The sequence below is a fragment of the Cupressus sempervirens genome, chromosome 3, assembly GCF_028749045.1.
Source record: "Cupressus sempervirens isolate cs-2001-9-10 chromosome 3, ASM2874904v1, whole genome shotgun sequence".
Classification (NCBI taxonomy): domain Eukaryota; kingdom Viridiplantae; phylum Streptophyta; class Pinopsida; order Cupressales; family Cupressaceae; genus Cupressus; species Cupressus sempervirens.
The window spans coordinates 273,442,779-273,468,046 of record NC_143120.1 but is presented as its reverse complement, the minus strand read 5'-3'; the positions used below and the strand labels follow the sequence as shown (position 1 = coordinate 273,468,046).

The window sequence follows — 25,268 nt, the reverse complement described above, 5'->3', positions numbered from 1 at the left end:
ATGACAAAACCAAATTTTAGAAAGATATGACAGTAATCTTCTCCCTCTTTGACAACACATGTCAAAGACAACACATACAAAATTAATATCAATGTACCTTAAGTACTAATTCATATGCAATATTCTCTTGACTATGTTGCATCAACTGATTGATCTTTAACTTGATTCATGTTGATGCATCACTAAAACTTTATTTAGTGAGCTTCAGATAGGGGAATGACCCCTAACTTATCTTTTAGATACAGGAATGCATCCTTAGGTAATGACTTGGTGAATATGTCTGCAATCTATTCTTTTATATGAAAATATTCCAATCTGATTTCTTTGTCCTGTACCAATTCTCTGACAAAATGATATTTTTATAGCATTGTGCTTAGTTTTGGAATGCATCACTGGGTTCTTAGATATGTTAATTACATTGGTGTTATCACAAAACATGACAACTAGTTATTTGATCTCAACCATCATGCCTTCCAACAATTGTTTAAACCAAAAAATGTTAGAACAATTCACTATTAATTCAACATATTCTGCTTCTACCATGGATTGTGATGTGCAGTTTTGCTTCTTGCTTGTCCAAGATACCAACCTTTTACCAAGAAAGAATGCTTCACCACTTGTTATTTTTCTATCATCAAGATTTTATACCCAATTAGGATCAGTAAATACCTTTAGGTCTAAGTTTCCTCCAAGTCTGTACCATAAACCATTGTCTTCAGTGCCTTTCAAATATTTCAAGATTCTTTTGATTGCCATCATGTGATTTTCTCTAATTTTTTTAGAGAATCTTGCCACTATTCCAACTGTTAAGGCAATGTTAGGTCTTATATGAACTACATAATGTAATTTCCCAATCATTGATCTGTATAAGGTCTTATCTACCTCTTTGGAGTCATCATCTTTTGTAAGCTTTAGTCCAACACACATGGGGGTTCCAACTAGTTTTGAATCTTCCATTCCAAACTTCTTGAGTACCTCTTTGATATACGTAGATTGAGTAATGTAGATACCATTCTTGTTTTGTTGTATCTATAATCCAACAAAGAATTTTGTCTCACCAAACATGGACATTTCAAACTCTTTTTTTATTTGATTTGGAAATTATTTGCATAGATCATCATTCCCTATAAATAGAATATCATCCACAAATATCTCTGCCAATACAATATTGTTATCTAGTCCTTCCTTGATATACAAACTACTGTTATCATTAGTTCTCTGAAAACCAATCTGTATAAGGTGGTTATGTACCTTTCATACCATGCTCTAGGAGCTTGTTTTAGACCATACAGTGCTTTGTGTAATTTGCAGACCATGTCCCTTTTGTTTGGATCAACAAAACCTTCTAGTTGTTCAATGTAGACTTGTTTATCAAAAATACCATTGAGAAATACAGATTTAACATCCATCTAATATACTTTGAATCCTTTGTGTGCAATATATACAAGTAGGGTCCTAACACCTTCTAATCTTGCAACAGAATCAAAAGTCTCACCATAATCAATTCCTTCTTCTTGGGAGTAGCCTTTACATACTAGTCTTGCTTTGTTTCTTGATAATTTACCATCTTCATTCAACTTATTCCTGAATACCCATTTTGTTCCAATCACATTTTTATCTTTATGTCTAGGTACAAGGGTCCAAGTTTTGTTCTTCTCTATTTGTTCTATTTCTTCATTCATTGCCTCAATCCAACTTTCATTTTCCAATGCATCTTTAACACTTCTAGGTTTAAATTCAGCATGTAAACATGTACCTTTTAGCTTACTTCTTGTCATAGTACCTTCTAATTTATCTCCAATAATCTAATCAGGTGCATGATGCCTTTTGATATACTTGGCCAATATAGGTTCTTTGCCTTTTGAATGAATTGCACTATCTTCTTTTTGAATCTGAACTTCAAGCTCTAATCATTTAGACTCAATAGGCATTGGCTCGATAGCTTCAGAATGTGATTCATGTCCCTGTGACTCAGTTTGTACTTCTTGCAACTTGGTAGCTATGAAAGACTTGGGAGTGAAGTTTCCTTATTGTTAGATGTGTTTGGCAATGTATCAAGTTTGAAATAAACAAATCTTTTGTAATCTTATGGTTCTCTTTTTCTTTCTTCTTCAGTCTTTTCTGCAAACTCATCAATTCTTACAAGTGCACTTTCTATGATTTTATGAGTAGACAAATTCAAACATTTATATGCCTTACTTCTACAAGAATATCCTAAGAATATACCTTCATCACCTTTCACATTAGACTTTCCTTTTCTAGACTCTTTCAAAATATAACATTTACTACCAAATACTTTCAAATAATTTAGCTTTGTAGCCATACTATGATTCATAGGGAGTCTTGTCTGAATCCTTCTTTAACTGAATTAGGTTCAAAGTATGGACTACAGTGCTAATGGCTTCCTTCCAGTATTTGATAGCAATATTCTTTTCAATCATTAGAGTCCTTGCATAATCCATGATGGACCTGTTTCTTCTTTTAGCTATTCCATTCTACTCAGGAGTACCAAGGGTTGATACTTGCCTTTTGATTCCTTTATCAATGTAGAAATTATTGAATTCATTGGAGATGAATTCACCACCTCTATCTAATCTTAAGCGTTTCAATCTTTTTCTAGTTTCTTTTTCTACTCTTGCTAGATACCATTTGAATTTCCCAAATGCTTCTAACTTTTCTCTAAGATACATAACAGTCATTATTCTAGAGTAGTCACCAACACAAAGAATAAAAAAAATTTCTCCACTATAACTTTCTATTCCAATGGGTACACATAGGTCAATATGTGCAATTTCCAAGACATCTTCAGATTGATAGTTTTTGCTCTTAAAACTAGTCTTTCCCATTTTGCCAATCTAATAATTTTTGCATAAACCAACATCTAGTTTCTTCAAACTAGTGGTTTCCTTTGAAGCTATGTCTAAAATATTTACCTATTTCATAGTTTTGGTCAGGACATAATATAACCACTCTTCAAATGTCTTTGCAATAGCTTTACATTACTATAAATTATCAAGAAACTATTGATTGGATAAATATGGTACATCCACAATTGTAGACATTTCACTCAAAGGCTTAGGTTCTAGGAGCAAGATTGTGTTGATGTATTCCACCATGCTCCTCATTGCTTGCTTCACATCCTAATTATCCTGAGCATCCTTTTAGACCCTATTTGCAGTCTTTTTATTTGATGATTCAAAGATGTTCATATCCACTATGCAACTTCCCTTTCCAAGGTCAATTCTTGACACTTGATAATCTTGAGGAGTAAGATCCTAATGAAGGCTACCTTCTGGTGGTTTGAAAATCTTTGCTAACCAATGACTTGAACTTTTATCAAACTTAATTGTGGATTCAATTTTTTCCTTCTTAGCCTTCAAAGATTTTCCCAAACATCTGCTAACCAAATCATAATCAAGCATAGATAGGGCACCATACTTCTTTTCTTTTCAATGGAAGTTTCTAGCCACTTAAGTGTGACAAGATCTTTTCCAGGCATGGGATAAACATTAGTCAAAGCAAGGGTACCTAATTGAGTATCATCACTCTTAGGAAACTTTTGAGGGTCAGTTACACTATTTGCCATTGGAGAATTGAGGATTTGGTGTAGATTTGGCTTTACTTCTACAAGATCTAGATCAATGGTAACTTTATATTTTCCTTTACCTAGTGCTACTTTCCTAGTACTTGAGCTAGTTATTCTTCTAACATTCAGTGCCTCTTTATGAACTTGAAGTTGAAGTGGTTGCATCTTTTCACACTTTGCATTTAAACAACAATCTCAATACACATCATACTCTGTGTCACATCTCGCAATCAAGGAAAACATCTTTGCTTTATATCATATCTTCATAATAATTACTTGAGTCAACCTTGAGGGTTTCCTAATTATTAAAATAGTATAACTAATTAATTACAATTATAATAGCACTCTTGGTCCATAGTCTATACAAAACTTCACACATGCGATACTAAGACTTGTACACTTGCTAATGTTATCAGCTGATTGTCCTCTATCACTACTTGACTACATATCTCTTCATTACATCACATATGTAAGATAGCCAACAATCATTGAGAACTACTTTCCCAATACTCTATCTTTGAACTACTCTCTATAAATTAAGTACAAATTTTGTACGTCTTCAAATTAGACTTTGCGTACTTAACCATGTCATCAGGACACTATGGAAAACATATCCATAAATATGCATACCAAACAATCAAACCATTGTCTACACCATTAAGATCTATATCTGTTACTCAGTTATTCTTTAAAGAAACAATGCTATTTTGACATCAATGATAAACATAGTCATGAATGCAACATGTCAATACTCTCAAATGCTTGGGAGACTCCCCAAAGTAATATGATCAGCATTCATGCTAACAATGTTTACCACATACTAAATTTTTCCAATCATTGATCTATTGGTAGTATAATTTAACTCCTTTAAATCATCAATCTTTGAAATTTTATGTCCAATAAATATTGGTGTTCTAGCTTTTCTGGAATCTTCCATTCCAAATACTTTCAATGTATCCTTGATGTATTTTGACTGAGTGATGAATATGCCTTCCTTCATTTGATGAACTTGTATATCAACAAAGAATTTCATCTCTCCATACATATACATTTCAAATTGTTTCCTCATTTCTTTAGCAAATTATTTACATAACATCTTGTTTCCTCCAAATATGATATCATCTACAAATATTTCTCCAAGAAATATCTTATCTTGTGGCCCTTCATTTATATACAAATTACTATTATCATTTGTCTTTTCAAAACCAATTCTTATGATGAAGGTTGCTCCCCTTAAAACCATAAACCATAAAAAAATACAAAGAAACCACAACAATTGCGAGAATAAAATATGGACTTCTTATTTACACCAAAAATATGGAATTATTGAATTTTCAAGTACAATATGCTAACCCACATTTGTGCTTTTATTGCAATGATTTTCAAGACAAATGGTTAATTATCACCCCGAGCTATCCTAGACAATGTTCAAGCCTTTCTTAAATAAGCAATTTTATGCCACCCGAGAAGGTTCTAGACAATGAAACTTAATACCTAGGTCTGAAAGACCCTAACAATATTTATAGAGTCAGCCAAATACATCTTTGACAATTACTTTAGATATTTTGGGTAGCCCAACTTCAGAAGGCCACAACTCTTGAACTGTTACTCTGATTGGCTATTATAACCACTTTTCAAAAATGCCAACTCTTGATCTACAAGCTTGGAATGATGCAAGCACCCTTCCATCAATTTTTTGAACCTCATCTAGACAATCTAAGGCCTCCAATGGTGAGCCTGAAGATTATGCTCCAAATATTTCTATTGAAAATCTTCAATAATTTTTCTGATACTTATTCTTGAGCAATGACACTTTTATGGTATGCTTAAACCTCTAAAATGAACCTTCCTATAAAAAATGAGAACATTCCAAGCTCATATGAAAAACTTAATAAAAATAGTAAGTTCCCATAAATAGTAACCAACCTATCTACTAGTCCTTATTAAAACAAAAAAGACTGAAAAGAAAATATTTTTGGATGATGCAAGATTGCTCTTACACCTAGGATGCTCCTGCATCAGACACCTGAGGCAATTTGAGAAGTGACCCCATCACATCTCAGATGTTTAGAGGAAAACCAAGATGGTTAACCTCCTCCTTTGTGAGACATGATGAATCCTCAACTACCCTCCCTTTCCATTTGACTAGATATTCCTCATAAGTTTTGTTCTTGGTACTTTTGCCAACACGATTGTCCAGTATCTCCTCAATCTCCTTTGTAGCCAAACTAGCTACTCAAATACTTCATTGTGCTTCTGCAACTTTAACTTCATCACCTCCTTCATAATACTTTATCAAATCTAAAATGTTAAATACTAGTGAAATATTCAATTCAACAGGCAACTCAACTTCATACACATTTCCAAAATCATGCCTTTTCACTATCTTACATTGTCCAAACTTCTTCATCTTTAGCTTATTATATGTACCCATTGGAAAACACTCCTTTCTCAAATGAACCCTGACTTCATCTCCAATCTGAAATTCCTTATACCTCCTTTTCACATCTTCCTTAGGCTTATACTATGTATTCATCTTTATGATGTGCTTTCTCACCTTCTCATGGATGTTCTTCAAATGTTCAAAAAAATCTTATGCTTTAGCACTACTTATCTCTCCTTTATCCAACTACTTAAATTCAGAAACATTTCTGGGAATACTTCCATATACAATCTGGAATGGTAATTTACCAATACTCCTATTGACATAATTATTATATGCAAATCATGCCTATGGAAAAATCACATCCCATCCTTTTGGTTTATCTTAAACCAAACAAATCAACAAGTTTCGTAAACTATGATTCATAGCTTATATCTGTCCATCAGTTTGTGGATGATGTGATGAACTGAACTTCAAATCTATCTTGAATTTCTTCCACAATGTACATCAGAAATACCTAATAAATTTGGTATCTTGATTTGAAACTCTACTCTTTGGCAGACCATGTAGTTTCACCACTTCTCTGAAAAACAACTCTACCACATGAGCAACATCACTAGTCTTCTTGCAAGGAATAAAATGTGTCATTTTTTAAAACCTGACAAGCACCACAAAAATAGAATCATACCCACATTATTTCTTCGGTAATCCAAGAACAAAATCTATGTTGGCATCCTCCCACAACTTCTCTGGTATAGGTAATGGTTGATAAAACCCTATATTTTTCTTTACTCCTTTCGCCATCTAACATACTCTGCAACTCTGTACAAACTTCTACAAATCTTGCTATAACTATGGCTAGTAATAATTCTAAGAAACCAAATTAATGGCCTTATCTCTACCAAAATGTCTAGCCAATCCTCCACTATGCTTCTCCTTGATGAGATTCTCTCTCATTGAACACTTGGGAATGCACAATTGGCTTCCTTGGAACAACGTATTATCCTAGATCATGAAATCCAACCACTTTGTTCTGTCAAGTGTAATGGGTTCTATATAAGCCTTCCACCTTTCACCAAAATTAGGATCATCTACATATAAAGTACTAAGTTCCTTGAACACAACCACCTCTATCTACATTTTTATTAGAAAAAGTTATCTTCTACTTAGAGAATCTATAACTCTATTAGACTTTCCACTCGTGTGTTTCAAAAAAATGTATAACTCTGCAAAAACTCAACCCACTTCAAATGCATTTGGTTCAATTTTTCTTGACTATACAAATATTGTAAAATTTGATGATCAGTATACAAAACAAACTCCTTAGGATGAAGATAGTGTCTCCACTTCTTCGATGCTTGAACTATAGCATTAAATTCCTGATCATAAACAAAACAAAACAAAAATTGCATCATTCAATTTCTCACTGAAATAAGCAACAGTTCTACCTTCTTGGCTCAAAATAACTCCTAGTGCAGTACCACTAGCATCATAGTCCACTTGAAACACCTTGTTAAAATCAAGAAGTGCTAAAACAGGCTACTTAGCAACTTTTTTTTCAACAAATTAAAACTCTTATCTGCTCCTATAGTCCACTTAAACTCTTTCCTATCTCCTCTTAGTATTTTAGTTAAGGGTCCACAAATACTGCTAAAACCTCTTATGAACTTTCTTTAAAGACTAGCTAGTTCACGAAAAGATCTTACCTCTATCACACTCCTTGGAGTAGGCCATTCAATGATATCCTTCACTTTCTCTAGGTCCATTTTCAAACCTTCTATTAAGACTGTAAATCCTAGGTACACCAATTCCTTCTTTACAAAACTACACTTCTTTAGGTTTATCAACAACTTTTCTTCTCTCAACTTATCAAACAGCTAGCAAACATGAATCAAATGCTCCTCCAATGTCTTACTAAAGATCAATATATCATCTAGGTAAAAAATGACAAACTTACCCAAAAACTCCTTCAGTACCTCATTCAAGAGCCTCTTGAAAGTGCTTGGTGCATTGGTTAGCCCAAAAGGCATGACTAACCACTCATACAATCCTTCTTTATTCTTGAAAGCAGTCTTCCACTCATCACCTTCTATGATATGAATCTAATGGTACCCACTCTTTAGATCTATCTTTTGATATACTCAACTCCCTTCAAACAGTCCATAATATCATCCATCCTTGGCAATGGAAATCTATATTTGATTGTGATCTTGTTGATAGTGCAAGAAACTATGCACATCTTCCTTTCTCGATTCATCTTTGGTGCTAATACAACTAGTACTACATATGGACTCAGACTCTCTCAAATCAACCCCTTCTGCAACAACTCATGAACATGCCTGTTCAACTCTTCACTTTCTATTTGTGTCATTCTATTTGCTACCTTGTTTGGTAAACTAGTTTGTGGAACTAAATCCATCTAGTGACTGATCTTCTTCATTGGATGCAATCCATCAAGTACATTATTAGATAAAATATCATAATACTCTCCCAACATATCTGCAACTTCTGTAGGTATCTCCTCTACTTCTTCTTTACTATCTTTTAGAATTATAATAAAATACATATGTTCATGCTTCATACCTTTGAGAAACTATTTTCCATCAACAAAACATATTCCAGCAGCACTACATACCTTTTCTTTTTTCTCCTTCAATGGCTTCAACTTATGTTTCACTCCATCCTTGGTTAGAGTGTAGGTATTTGCTTACCCATTATGTATAGCATGCTTGTCAAACTACCATGACCTACCCAAAAACATATGACATATGTCCATAGGTATTATATCACAAAGTACTTCATCCTGGTAGCTTCCAATCTTGAACTTCATTGAGCACTGCTCATTAACCATGACCTTGTGGTCATCTTGCACCCAAGCAATATAGTACGGACGTGGGTGTTTTTTCCTCTTCAACTTCAATTTGGTGACCATCGTTTCAACACCATATTTTCAATACTTCCACCATCAATGATCACATCACAACACTTATCTCCACATTTGCATCTTATGCAAAACAAGCTCCTTCTTTGATTAGGTTCATTCTCACCACTCAGCAAGACTCTTCTATTAACTAGGACTTCTCCTCTTTCAACATTTTTAGAATGTGATGATCTAGCATCCTCATTGATATGTGCAACTTTGGACTAGCCTTTTGTTCTTCGATTTGTCCTTCCTTGGCAATGGGTACATTCAAATGCTCTATGCCCTTTTTCTTCATAGTGAAAACATTTCCCACAGAAGCCTCCTCTTCCAAATCCGTTTCCTCTACCTCTTCCTCACTGATCTCTATTGTTCTGATCATGGAAACGATTAGAATTATTTCCCCCCTAGTTTTGACTACTACTTCCAGCCTCATCTTTTTATTTTGATCATCATTACAACCACCATAAGATCTTCCACTGTGACCTCTTCCACTATTCTTGTTGTCAAATTTATTGCTTAGTTTATCCTCAACTCTTAGAGAAAATTGGTATGCTTCCTCAATACTGTTCATTTGAACTAGACCTAGCTCATCTTAAATGATTGGCCTTAACCCATTAAGATAACAGGCAACTTTCTCCTTGTTAGCTTCTACATGGCCAGTTCTAATGAGAACTCAATAAAACTCTTTGGTATACTCTTGAACAGATTTTCCCATTTGCGTCAACCCTTGCTACTTCAGTTTAGCTATCATTCAATCCCATCAAGTGATTTTTTCCTTCTCATTTCTATTTCACTCCAATTGAATCTCCTACCACCAAATCTTTGCATGTCCCTTCAATTTTGCCTTCGCAAACTTGACCCTATCAGGATCTTCAATATCTTTATACTCAAAGTACTCCTCTAGTTCATTGATCCAATTGATCTGCTCCTCTAGGTTAAGATTTCCCAAAAATGTGGGAACCTCAAACTTGGGTCTTTTTCCATTCTTGGAGATGGCCCTAAAAAGCCTCTCTTCCTCAAGGTTTAGAACTGCCTCTGCTTCAACATTTTCTTCTACTTCATCCTCACTTTCATCTCTTACAGGAAGATTTATTCCTCTATGCATTTGTTCTTCTAATGCTTGCATCTATCTTTGGAGGGCTCTAAAATCATGAAGTGTAACACCTATATCTCTTCTACCATGCTCTCCTTATGGAGGCATTTTCACACTTCTACTAAAACCCTAGTGCAAACAGCCTCACAATCAATGATCTATCTACACACTTAGCCCAAACCATGGTCCTCGTGTGAACTACCTCACAATCGATAATCTATCTACACACTCAAGAAAGCTAGGCTTTGGTACCACTTGATGAAGGTTTCTCCCCTTAATACCATAAACCATAATAGAAAACAAAGAAACAATAGAAAATGCAAGAACAAAATATGGACTTCTTATTTGTGCCACAAATAAAAAATTACAAAATTCACAAGTACAATATCCTAACCCAAATGAGCACTTTTATTGCAATAATCTTCAAGACAAGCTACAAACTATCACCCCAAGCTATCCTAGACAATGTTCAGGCCTTTTTGTCATCTAGGAAGGTTCTAGACAATGAAACTTAATACTTAGGGCTGATAGACCCTAACAATACATATAGAGTCAGCCAAATATATCTTTGACGATTATTTTAGATATTACAAATAGCTCAACTTTGGAACGCCATAACTCTTGAACTATTGCTCCGATTGGCTATTATAATCATTTTTTGGAAATGTTACCTCCTAATCTATAGGCTCAAAATGATCCAAATGCCCTTTTGTTGAGATTTTGGACCTCATCCAAGCACTGTAAGGCCTCCAACAATGAGCCTAAAGATTATCTTACAATTTTTTCCACCAAAAACTGTAATAACTTATCTGATACTTATGTTTAAGGAATAAGATTTTTATGGTAGGCTTACAACTCTAAAATGATACTTCCTATAGAAAATGAGAAAATTCCAAGCTCATATGACAAACTTACTAAAAATAGCAAGTTCCCCTAAATAGTAACCACCCTATCTACTAGTCCTTATTATAATGGAAAAGAATGAAAATAAAATATTTTTTGGTGATGCAAGATTAGTCTTACACCCAAGATGCTCCTGCATCATCTTACCAGATATCCATGCTCTAAGAGCCTGCTTAAGTCCATATAGTGCTTTGTGAAGTTTACATGCCATGTCTCTTTTTCTTGGACCAATGAAACCTTCAGGTTGTTCAATGTAAACTTCTTCTTCCAGGATTCCATTTAAGAAAGTTGATTTTACATCCATCTAATATACTTTGAATATCTTTTGTGTAGGATATGCTAGAAATATTCTGACTCCTTAAAGTCTTGCAATAGGAGCAATTTTTTCTCCATAGTCAATACCTTTTTCTTGAGCATAACCTTTGCATATATCCTTTCCGTGTTCCTTGCTACTTCTCCTTTCTCATTTAACTTATTTTTTAATATCCATTTTGTGTCAATCACATTCTTATTCTTAGGTCTAGGTAAAGAGACCAAGTTTTATTCTTTCCTATTTTCTTAATTTCTTCATTTATTGCCTCTATCAAACCTTCATTTTCTAAAGCATTTTTTATAGATCTAGGTTTGAATTTGTATGTGTGAATATGTGGCCTCTGCTAACACACACACTTCAACACGGTCATTGTATGCGAATTCATCCCGAAATGAACATTGGATTGTTCATCCAAAAATCAGCCTACAAAGCGACCTGTTGCCTTCTATCTAAATGGATTTTGCCTGTTAATATCCTCAAAATCAAGGTGCAAGCAACCAGACCCTGTAAGAACGAAAGATTTGAATGAAATTTAAGCTATATGAATATGCAAGTAATCTAGATGAAGTACAAGCAATTAATCTAAAAAATAAAAGACATTAAACTAAAAATGTATGCATTATTAAGCTAGATGAATTTAAACTAAGAATGCAAGATGTATGCAAAAATATGAGCAAATGTGAGTATGAATTCTAGCAGCAATTCGATGCAAATTCTCCAAATTCATCCTCCAAAATGAAGAGATGAGGGTCTCTTAAATAGACTTTCCTGAAATCCATTAACGGTTTGTTAGTGTAGTTTTTTATTTTTCCTATTTTGCTAGGTTTTTCCTACACTTTTAATAATCTTGCTTAGGTTAATAAAGCATGTCTTATTAGGTGAATGGTTGTGAGGTGTCACCTTCCTACATGTGAGCATCCATTAGCTATCTTAGGAAGATACTTTGCTATCTTTAGTCTGATAGATGGTTGCTCCTCATTGGTTGGTGTTGCCACCTCCTCCCTCTTCCTAGCCTATATAAACATGCTACCTGGCTTGTATTTGTATCTCTTGTTTTTGCATCCTCTTAATGCTATTTTGCTTCCAACATTTGCATTACTCTCTTGGAGACTAACTTTATGATGCTATTTTGATTTTGTATCATTTGCATTCATAGTTTAGATATTTATTCTTGGCACTAGTTTTCTGGGTTATTAATCTTATCAGATTCTAACATGGTATCGAAGCTTTTCTATGTGCAAGAGTAGATTTTAGTTTCCTTATTTGAGAGATTTGAGGGGGGCTAATAAACTTTATTGTATTTTTTTGAAAAATGAAGTATGCTCTTCTCTTGCATCTTTGGATGATCCTGAGAATCAGAAAAGTTTTGACAAAAACAATTTTTCTCTAGGGTTTCAATCTCAAATCTGACAACCAACTTGCATATTTGAATTTTTCAATCAGTATTGTAGGTTCCAGCATACCATTGATGGACTTAGGAAGCTGATCCAATATTTTCATGTCATATTTTGGTTGATGGGGTCGTTTTTTAATTTTTGGAGCCATTTTTTACTATTAAAGGCATCCAATTTACACTACAGTAGCATCTTTTGTACATCAAAAAAAAAAAATGATTTTTGGGTTTTGTTCGCAGCCCCGAAAAACTATCTGGGTATCTTTTAGATTTTCCATGAAAGCTGTATATTTTTTAGAATCAAGCATGAAAGGCTAAAGCCATACCCCTCTCCATTGGCAGTCGCAAATTTGAACGCAGTTTTCAAATGTCTCATTCTTGCTCATACGGACTCCGATTTTGATGATTCTTGTTATGAACTTGGCTATTTTTTTGTGCTCTATCCACTAGTGGAGTTATTTTTTGATTTTCATGCATGAATTCTTCAGAAATTGCAGATTCTCAACCGTCACTGTGCATAGTTCTCATTTTAGAAACTTTGGAGGATCATAACTTTCTCATACGACCTCGTATCGAGGCAATTTTTTTTTGAAAGTACATGATTTTTTGAGTAGATCACAGTGGTGCTATTTTTTTCCTTGATTATTTTGCCCAAGTTTCACTTTTAGCATATGCTCTTCATGAGGAGGCCCTGTCGATTTTTCTTCTGTAACTTGAGCATACGGATGTATTTTTTCAATCCGAAAAATGCGTCAAAAATTTGGTTCTAAGATGGAGATGATGGTATAGGTTTTTTTTATTTTTGCTATAGTTTGGTTGCCTATTTTGGTAGTCAAAGCCAGATGTTCTATTTTACCTTCCGAGAGCCATATCTCACTCATTCGGACTCTTTTATGGGCCCGCCAGATATTGTTGGAAAGCTGGTTCTGTGAGTTATTCAGTTGCAGAGGTCTTTTATCCAGATTTTGCTCCAGGTTATTTCTCCTTCAAGTTTTGCACTTTTAGCACTCTGGGGGATTACTTGGATTCTACAAGTCTTGGAATCTCTTCTTCTGTTCTTTTGGCTCACTCTTCTTTCTAACTTCTGAGCATTGTATGCTTCTATTCTATTGCATTCCTTTTTCTGTAAACGCACTGAGATAAACTGCCTGCTTTTGCGTAGCTAGGATCTTGTACACCTTGTGTTTGTTTGTACTTACACTCAGTTATAAATTGCCATGGGGGGTCATGATGTTTTGCCATTTTTTGCTCATCCACCTTTGTCAAGTGAATTTTTCTTCCACGACATTAGCCCATGCAGTGTGTCGGTGACACCGCCCTTTATCCTATGCTTGTACTTCTATTGCACTGTTGGTGTTTCTGATTCTTCTTCTTGCAGATGTTTTTGGCATTGCATTTCAGTGTTCCTATCACCCCTCTCCATGTTCAACATTATGGGGGGGTTCACCTATTGGCTCTATTGCTTCCTTGGTTCGGTTGAGTGATCTTCGTATTCAATTTTTGTTCCTATGTACTAGGCGGATGCAGTGGCTAGGCACCTATGCATTTTAGTGAGATGGTTCATCTACTATATAGACACTCATTCATTCCTACCTTTGGAGGTCACCTCTTCGATTGATCAGCTCTTCAGACTTTGTCTTCTCTACCTGGTCATGCACTATTTCAGTGGGGATTCCAACAGTTTCTTCTGACAGTGTTTGTAGCTTCATGCTTCAGAGATGCTTCATGCTCTTTTTTGTTCCTCTCTTTGAGACATTTCTTAGATTGGAGGCTTAGTTTCCTTCATCTAGTTCTTTTTCTTGTATTGGGTACCTGATCAGGCCTTGTTTTCGGGACCCATTTCTACATCCACCTAAGCTTCGCTTATGGGGGGGGTGTTAGTGTAGTTTTTTTATTTTTCCTATTTTGCTAGGTTTTTCCTACACTTTTAATAATCTTGCTTAGGTTAATAAAGCATGTCTTATTAGGTGAATGGTTGTGAGGTGTCACCTTCCTACATGTGAGCATCCATTAGCTATCTTGGGAAGATACTTTGCTATCTTTAGTCCGATAGATGGTTGCTCCTCATTGGTTGGTGTTGCCACCTCCTCCCTCTTCCTAGCCTATATAAGCATGCTACCTGGCTTGTATTTGTATCTCTTGTTTTTGCATCCTCTTAATGCTATTTTGCTTCCAGCATTTGCATTACTCTCTTGGAGACTAACTCTATGATGCTATTTTGATTTTGTATCATTTGCATTCATAGTTTAGATATTTATTCTTTGCACTAGTTTTCTAGGTTATTAATCTTATCAGATTCTAACACGGTTGAGATCAATTCAGATCAACGGTCAGGATTGAAGATGAGGTTCAGTCATAAAGGGAGATTCCAAAATTAAATGGAGTTAACAGATTTAATTTGAGTAAAATAAGGAGTTAACTGATTTAATTTGAGTAGAAAAAGGAGTTAACTGATTTAACTCATTTTTGATCAATAGTGAACTGGAAATTTCCCATTTTGAACTGAAGAGAGATTTTGTTGAGATATTTAATTTAATAAAATGAGATATGCTCTCATAATTACTTTTTCTATTTGATTAAATAATCTTTAATTAATTAGAGACACTTTTCTTATTTAATTAAATAACTTCATTTAATTAATTAGGAATGGCTTCCCATTTAATTAAATAACTTTGTTTAATTAATTAGAAGTAAGTACTCCATTTAATTAAATAATTTCATTTAATTAATTAGAAATAACTTTCCCATTTAATTAAATAATTACATTTAATTAATCAGGATAGGCGTATTTATTAAATTAAATAAATTTAATTCCATAGTCCATTAGCCTTAGGATATAATTTAATTTAATTAAAGTATAAATACTTAATAATTAAATTATAATTAAATCAAGTAGGTTTAATGTGACTAATATGAGTACATACTATAGGAATTAAACAAGAAATATGATGAATGCAGATTAGAGTTTTCTGCATCTGACAATTAAGACAAGTAGGGAATAGCAGAATGAGAATTGCCTATTAGAATAGGTCTTTAGGATTGGTTAAAAATAGACCAGAATTGGTATAATGGCAATGAGCCAATTTTGGGGTATTACAGAATTCACTAAGAAAACATGTACCTTTTAATTTTTCCCTTTTTAATATACCTTCTATCTCTCCTCCAATTATTTGTTTAGGAGCATGATGTCTTCTAACATATTTTGCAAGTCTTAAATCTTTCTTTATTGATACCTATCTTTTGATTCCTCTTTCATTGCAAATTTATTGAATTTATTTGAGATGCTTTCTCCTCCTCTATATAATCTTAGGGATTTCATATTCTTACATATTTCTTTCACACTCTAGACAAATACTATTTGAACTTTTGAAAAGAATCAGATTTATCTTTTAAGAATATTACAGTCGTCATCCTAGAATAATCACCAACAAAATAGAATGAAATATATGCCTCCATTGTAGCTTTATATGCCTATTGGTCCACAAAGATCTATATGAAGTAGTTCCAAAAATTCTTCATAGTTAAAAGAACTACTTCTAAAATTTCTTTTACTCATCTTTTCAATTTGGCGTTGTTTATACATGTTCTTCTCAGGTTTCTTTAGATTTGGTATGCCTCTTACTCTTTTATTCTTTCATATGGTAACTAGGTTATCAAAGTTAAGATGACACATCCTTTTATGACAGCCAATTTTTTTCTATTTGAGCTAATAAACATGTAATTTCAATGAGATTTAGGTAAAAAAGTTACCATTTTGTCTAATTTCTAGTCCCAACTAGGTTTCCTTTTCTATCCAATAGTTTATCTTTTACATTCACAAAATCTACCTTGTATAATGTATTGTTTAGTTGTGAGTAGATTATGTCTTAATCCTTCAACACGGTAGACTTTTTTTACATTTTATTCCTTCAGTTAATGCTATGATTCCTTTTCCTTTTACATAACATGGTTCATTGTTTCCAAGTCTAACACTTCCAACATCATAGTGTTCTAAATATTCAAACTTATGTTTTTCACTAGTCATGTGATGAGAATGACCACTATCTATGATTCATTTATATATTTTTATAACATGAACAATAAGTGCAATCTTTTCATTTTCCTCATTATCAAGTTCATCCTTAACAACAATGTAAGCTACTTCATTATCATTATGATCATAATCTTTAGCAATGTAACAAGATTTCATGTCTTTATCTTTTATCTTTGTAGTCCTTGTGGCACATATATATTCTCCAAGTAGAATAGACCAATATCACTAATGATTGATAGGTGTAGCTTCATTAGTTCCTGTCATGATGAAAATTTATCTCTATTAAGCTTGGGTATCTCCCTTATATATGACATATTGATCTTTAGCATAGGTCCTTGAAACCTTTGCTGCAAGAACTAAATGATCTAATAGCAACTATTGAAAATGAAGAGAGTAACTAAGAGGGGATGGGTGAATTAGTTACCATAAAGAAATTCCTTCTCCTTAGATGTCATATCAAACTTTTTACTGATAATGCAAAACTATCAAGCTCAATTGTAACTAAGTTTTAACTGTCACTCAGTTAACAAAGAAATCTTATGAATATTCATCCATTTTAACCTTTACTAACTTAGTTACAGAAACATAAAGCATAAAGAAAATAACATGAGCACAAATGACACCAAGATTTAATGTGGAAACCCAATTTGGGAAAACCACCATGCAACTAGTCACAATAATTTTTACTCTTCTAAAGTGACTCTTGTTAGGCATCAGCCCTGTTAAAGGTTATAAAACATACTATTAAGTATGACCTTGTTAGAGGATTTAAACCACCTTATTAGGAGTGAACTGGTTAGAGGTCTTCAAATACTTCAATTTTGAAATGTCATCTTGTTATAGTATTTACAATATGACTATTAAGTCAACTCTATTAGGAGATTTCTTTAGTACTACAATGGTTAACATAACAATAGTTTGACCTATTTATGAAGCAACTATCTTTGCATATTTGAATCTTTGTTCTTCCTTGACCTTGGGATCCTTGCTAATTAGAATATTATTTGCAACAAACCCAATTTGGGAAAAGCACCATCTTTGTTCTTAACGTGGAAACCCAATTTCTTATTAACATGGAAACCCAATTGGGGAAACCACCATGCAACTAGTCACAATAATTTTTAGTCTTCTAAAGCGAGTCTTGTTAGGCACCAGCCCTATTAAAGGTTATAAAACATACTGTTAAGTATGTCCTTGTTAGAGGATTTAGATCACCCTAATAGAAGTGACCCAGTTAGAGGTCTTCACACACTTCAATCTTCAAATATCACCTTGTTAGAGTATTTACAATATGACTGTTAAGTCAACTCTATTAAGATATTTCTTTAGTACTACAATGGTTAACATAACAATAGTTTGACCTGATTTATGAAGCAACTATCTTTGTAGATTCATATCTTTGTTCTTTCTTGACCTTGGGATCCTTACTAATTAGAATATTCTTTGCAGCTTATCTTCCACACTATCCTGCTCTTATTTTTCCTTAGCTCAAAAATCAATTTTATTCCATATTCCACTTTATATTTTATCCTCACTACTTGACCTTTCTTATATATCATAGTCTTTGAGACATCCTCTTGAATACCCTTTCAAATAATCAATAAACATCCAAATAGTCAGCCTCAAAGAGTTAATTATTAGACAAGTGTATTCTACTATCACTCAGTCAATACTAGGATTGAATGCTCAATTAACATTGGGTGTCCTTTGATACCTAACCACTCAGTTAACACTATAAGAAATATATCCTTTATTAACTGATTGTTCAATTAACACTGAATTATTTGCATTACCTAACTGCTCAGTTAATATTGAATATGCTTGGTCAATACTATAAATTCTCCATTTCTCGATTAATACTAACATTTTTATAACATCAATGAAAACATACAATTGAATAATATTTTCCAACAAATACTTCTTGTCTACAATAAATCTTGCAAGGAAAAATAGTCTCTGATATTAGTATTATAAGAAGGACTTTGCATGTGATCTGTTTGATGAAATGTGCATCAATCATGTTTGTGTCTTCTATAATTCCCATAATATATATATCCAAATTGACATTAGTTAGTGTTGATTACTTAGGAGGCATTACTCAACTCTTGATTCATTAGCAAAATATCTACGGAATGACTCCTATAGAAATCATGGTAGCAATATAAAGAGGTGGCAGGATATTGAATATCTACAGAATGACCTCTATAGAAATCACTGATTCAACTAGGTACCTTGCATATGGTGCTATATAATCTATGTTTTTCTTTAATTGAGATTCGGTGAGGTAACTATTACACCTTGTAGCCACCCAAGAAAAGTATATAGCAAGGGAATCCTCATGATATGTGAAATATTTTTTAATCTATCACTATATAGGGGATGCTCGTTCATTATTTCAAAAAATTCCCAAACAACAAATGCAACCACTCAGCATGTCCATGTGTACAACTATAGTCACAAATGTAGAATTTAAGAATGATCAATGTGTACTAGAGGGTGTTTTTTATTTCCATTGAAAGAAGCAATTGAAGAAAACATCATACAATTAAAAGATAAAATATAAATATCAAAGATCTAATTATGCTCCTATCTTGCAAACTACTCTTCTTGATATTAGTGACACCATCCTAGGAAGCATGAGCCTACAATATTTTTGGTCATCTCTTGAATGTGGTGACAATACCCCCTTAGCTACAAAGATATTGGAAATCAAATTAGCTTGAGTTGGAGGTCATCCCATCTCAGCATAGTATCCTAATCTAGTGTTGGAATGTATGAAGGCTTATAGCCCAAACACTAGAGAAGTGATTGCAATAAATAATAAGGTGATAGTTCAATTGGATCCTATTTCTATTGCCATAGATTTTTGTTTTCCTATCAGAGAATAATATGTTGGTGTGTATACATAAGAATGGTAAAGGACTATTATGTTGCAAATCAAACTCAATGCTTGAACACTATTGTTAGGTCATGGTTTGTACAGCCAAGGAGAAGTGAATCTCAAATAGAGAAGTCAATCCATAGGTCATAATTATAGGAAGATGTGGAAAATCATGGTAATCCTTCTGAGTATAATAATGGGACTCAAGGACACGACTAAGCTTCAAGGCAAGATGTTTCTATTTATCAACATGACTAGCAAAGGAAAATAACACATTGACTGGGTAGATCTTATCAGCGATAAAATTCATAAACAACTTGTAGAGTTCGAAACTAATAGTTAATTTTGTATGAGTTCTTACCTCTTCTATGCTATAGAAAATATGAAAATTTGGTTCGAGCTTAACAGATAGGTTATAAATGATGATGTGGCTCTTATTTAGAATCACCTCCCTCATCTATAGTATGAGAGTAGCCTATATCCTTTCAGAAGGGTGAATGATGCATTCACTATGTTAACAACTAGAAAAATTTAAGGAAACATAAGAGTGAGAATATCACTAGAAACAATGGTAATAGTCCAAAAATATCTAAGTTACTTCATATAGTTCCTGAAATTCACTTATATTCAATTGGCATCTTAATGATGGAAACCTCGTCATGGTACTTAGGTTTGTGTTTGATAAACTTGTGCTGATTGAGATGTATAGGTAGATTGGTCAGATTTATAGGCTATGCAGAAACATGAGGGTAGATGAGATTCCTTTCCCTATTGGCATTGGGAATTACAAGTGTGAAACTTCAATTTGTATCCTTATACTATGTAGTACCCTTATGATAGTAACAATTATGTAGTCAATGAACTAAAACTACCTCCTAGCCTTGGTCACTTTCCAACTCTAGAAGAGTTTTAGGAAGATTTTGAGAGTGATTTTGAAGTCAAGAAATGAGACTGAATGAGCCCCACCATAAGGAAAGTGGTAGATTTCAAAGTAGAGATTGATGTGACAAGCATAGAAGATGACAAATGTTCATTCATTGATCATTTCTACCATGAGAAGATTGAGTTGTTGGAACTCTCACTAATTGATTAGTTTATTCAAGAATTGAAAAATTTGAAGGGAAGAATGACCTATGTCATCAAGAGAATGGAGGAATGGGTAGGAAAAATTAAGATAGATAATATAGCTAGAAGACCTCAAAGTAAAGGGGTTAATCCTACCAGAAGAAACAACAATCAAAACAAATCATTTTTTATGGAACCTAAAGTGACCTCAAATGAGAAAATGTAACAATTGAATTCTAATAGTAATGGTGGTAATGAAGATCTCAATTATCCAACTGATTTATCCAAAGCACATGAAGTTGAATTCACAGTCAAGAGAAAGATGTCAAAGATGAAAGATAAAGATGGAAAGGTAAATATGAGAGAAAATAGACCCAATGAAAGTATTTCAAATTCCCCTAAAATTTTTGAACAATCTATCCTAGTTACTTCTTTTTTGACAATAGTAGCTTCTCTTCATGGTTTTTCTTCTCTTGAGATATCATTAATCAACATCACATGGGTGGATAATCAATTATCCAACATGAAGGATTTAATGGTAATTAGTGAGCTTCAAGAAGACAATACATAGGTATGATCAAAAAAATCTACACCTTCATGGTTATTAGTGAATCTTAAAAAGAAGAAGAAGGTAGTCCAAGTGGTTTGGCCTCCATTAGATGTGATTTATGGTTTTCTCCAAAAATTGCCTAAAGTGAAGAGAACCAAGGTGATGTCTAGGTTGGCCATCAATGAAGCTTCAATAAATTTATGTGTAGAGATAGTTTTACCTATAATAGAGAAGAACATAGAAGAAGCCTCAAGATCATATTTACCTTTGAGAAAAGTTGATCTTGACCCATCAACTACAGAAGAAGATTTTCAAGAATTTGAGTTATCCATGGCACATATATTACAAAGGCACAAGAGAGAAAAGAGATCAAAGGAGTATATCAAGGAACAGGTTGAAATGTTGGTGTCTTACATTAACTCGGTTAGTAGTTCCTCTAACACTCAGGGAAATAATAACTTCATTGGGTCTAACATGTCTTGAAGGTATTCTTGACTATATATTGTGGTGTAAAATGTTAACAAATAAAAGTATCATAGAATTATGGTAGAGGCATGGGTAAGAAGAATGGTAGAAGAAGCTTAAAAGTTCAAAAATGGAGTGAAGGACATATGTGGCAAAATCGAATTATTTCAGTGTTTACCAAGTTATAACATTTGCTAGTGTAAATTGAGTGCATGTATGTTTACCAAGTTGTAGCAGAATCCAATTTAATCAGAGTTTTGATTTGTATTGACATCTAAGGGATCTAGGATTTATTTTATTGGTAACTGAGTCAACCTCCCCCTCTCAGTTACTCCTCTTATATTCCCAAAGTGTTTACAGATCTTGTCCTTGTAATCATAATTTTCTCTTATGTTCTTGGTATAAGAAAATAAAATGAAACACATTTTGGGATCTCTTTCTACTATTCCAAACTATTAAAATTTTGATCCTTTTTGTAATGGGTGTTTTCATGGTATTATGAAAATGTTTAGCTGTTATTAAATTAATGTTGTGCTAATGATAGGCTTCAAGCGTAGCTATTGATTGTTCTTATTTGTTGTTTAAGTTAATCTAGGGAGGCTTTGATGATGTTCGATGCATTTGTCATCAATAGCTTTATTTCTATCTTTCAAAGTTTGAATACATTTTTGTTCAAAAATCAAAACTTATATCTTATGAAGGAGCTACCCCTCTTAATGCAGAGGAAGGTCATATACCACTTGGGTCTATCCAAGTATTGGAGAAATTGATTTTCCACACACATTCCATTGGGAAAAACCACTTATCTTTCCAGTGATAAATTTGTTTACCAACATGCTTACATGTTCTAAATTATTTTTTTGTGTAGATAAGTGTACTAGTCCATACACAAATGAAACATATATTCTTTATAATATGATGGTTGTCCACTATCTTTTAGGAATCTATGGTTCATTGGTAAACCTTATGAGTAAGCATAATCAAACCATTTTTTATTGTAAATTGCTAAGTTTGAGAGGTACTCCATAGTAATTTAATATTTTTCATTTAAGTAAACGTTATTTTTCCCTATTACCTTATTTAAAAATTAAAATTCTACAAATCTAAATTACAACAAACTAGTAGAAATTTATTCAACTATGCCAATAACTACATCAATGTTTGGGCACTCCATCTTGTTATCAAAGAAAAAATAATTGAGAGATTCATTCTATGATAGATCTTGCTATGAAATAATAGAAGGCTTAAAAGGATCTTCTTGATTATTGACATTTCATATTAAATTCATTCTTAATATCTTCATAAAATGTGATTTATTTTCTTGTATATTGATTTTAAAAAAAATCTATTTGCAAATTAAATATTTTTTAAAAAATTACAAAAGTTTTCATCCTTTTTTAATTTGATAAAAACTACAAATTCTAATATCAAATATTACTATTGTCTACCTATTTTTCTAGACAACAAGTATGATTATTCTTTGCCCATTTCCCTACGATTTCTTAACTAAGATACTCATTTAAGAAAATATTTAACAAAATATGTTTATTTTTCACCTTTTCGAACACATATTAAGTGTGCAAAAGTATCATAACAACCATCTCTGACTGTTTACTGGAATACAAGTACAAAATACAAAAGACAAATCGCGAGAACTCCTTCTCGCTATGAATAGCATCATACAATTGCAAATATACATGAGATCTGTTACGAAACAGAATGGGCATTCACCGATCGGGGTGCACGGAACATCCGTCGAATTCTCATTGTTTTGATTTTTCCGTACAACGATATAGGACTTTTAATTCCTTATATAAACTCTGTATATCGTCACAATTAAATCACACCGCGTATTCACTTTCCTCGTCTATCGAAAACTTTGAATCCGCTGTGTTGTTGACAACGAAATGCCTTCTCTTGCAAAAATGCTGAGTACAAGCTTTGTATGCACTGCTCTGCTCCTATGTGTCGTCTCTTCCCAGCAGCTCTCTCCAACCTTTTACGCTAACTCATGTCCGCAAGCCCTGCCCATCGTGAATGACATAATACAGAAAGTCGTAACCCAAGATAAACGCATGGGTGCCTCCTTATTGCGCCTTCACTTTCACGACTGTTTCGTCAATGTAGGAAGCTCAAACTATTCTCTTTCTGTTTTACTATATGTTTCTCCTTTTTGTTTTGATTAACGTTAAAACTACGTAAACAATGATTGTTTGCATTAACCTTGCAGGGCTGCGATGCCTCTGTACTACTGGATGCTAACCCCAATTTTGACAGTGAAAAGGAGGCTGGACCAAACAGAAATTCATTGAGAGGCTTTGATGTTATAGATGATATCAAAGCCCAGATTGAGAATGTTTGCAGAGAAGTGGTTTCTTGTGCTGATATCTTAGCAATAGCTGCTCGCGATTCAGTTGTACAAGTAAATATTTCTTCCTTAAACTCAAGACTCGCTTAAAGATTTATTTTCGCCCTAATAATGGCTGACAGAAATTCATGGTAAATAATTTGCAGTTGGGAGGTCCATGGTGGGAAGTAATGCTGGGAAGAAGGGACGGCAGAATCGCAAACAAAACAGCGGTAAATGAAGACATTCCGAGTCCTTTCATGGGGTTTACAAACCTCCTTTCAGCGTTTCAAAAGCAAGGGTTATCTCTCACCGATCTAGTTGCTCTTTCAGGTATTTCTCTTTAAATATTCTACACCGACGATTGGTTTCTATGACCTAAGTTTGCATTTTTAAGTTTAATTTTGTCTTAGTGTGAAATATTTAAAATTGTCAAAATTAATTTAAGTTTAATATACTATATGATATTTGTAAATGACCCTATGAGTACATATACTACAAGCAACTGATATATATTTTGCCATTTACTTTTCCTTTTTATCTTTGATTAGGTGCTCATACAATCGGCCAAGCACAATGTTTCACTTTCAGAAATCGCATCTATGAGGAAATAACAATCGATCCTGTGTTTGCCCAGTCTCTCCAGACAATGTGCCCTAGAAACGAGGGCATTGGGGATTCCAACCTTTCCCCTTTCGACGTTGTCAACCCTGATGTATTTGACAATAAATACTTCAAAGATCTAATGGAACAGAAGGGCCTTCTACACTCAGATCAGGCACTATTAAACGATAAGGAGGCTGCTTTTACTGAAGCGCAGATTGCTCTCTTCAGCAATGATCAAAATGCGTTTTTCATGGCTTTTCAAATTTCTATGGTGAACATGGGAAACATCAAGCCTCTTACTGGGACGAATGGAGAGATACGGAAAGATTGCAGGAAACCAAACTAATGGAAAAGTTGGTAGTAAAATTGCTCCATATGTGAGCTGATAAATTGGTTGCGCTAGATCGGGCTTGATCTGGCTTATGAATATCGTTTGCCGCTTTGTTGTATCAATTTTGCAGCTTCTCCAAGAAAAGATGAAAACAATGTTCTTTTGTCATTTCAGTAATTCAATCCAACAAATTCTCTTACTTATGAAATGCCAGATCTGTCACGGTTATATAAAACAGCTCCATTAATCCTCTCGCTGAGGAATAAGATTTCCTCGTTGATAGTTGGTTTCTTTCTAGTTGTTGTTTAAATTTTATTTGATACCCACATGTCAGTAGCTTGCTGTTTGGCAACATAAAATGACTATTTTCACTGACTCAGATTTTCTGAATACATT

General features: G+C 33.6%; 1 protein-coding gene across 1 annotated transcript; it reads left to right on the top strand.

Moving 5' to 3' along the window:
* Positions 1–23,495: 23,495 nt before the first annotated feature.
* Positions 23,496–24,887, top strand: LOC149565987 (peroxidase P7-like). Its single transcript, XM_089816421.1, has 4 exons — positions 23,496–23,711; positions 23,819–24,010; positions 24,103–24,268; positions 24,487–24,887. The coding sequence occupies exons 1-4, from the start codon at positions 23,496–23,498 to the stop codon at positions 24,885–24,887; spliced, it is 975 nt and encodes a 324-aa protein (XP_089672547.1).
* Positions 24,888–25,268: the final 381 nt, after the last annotated feature.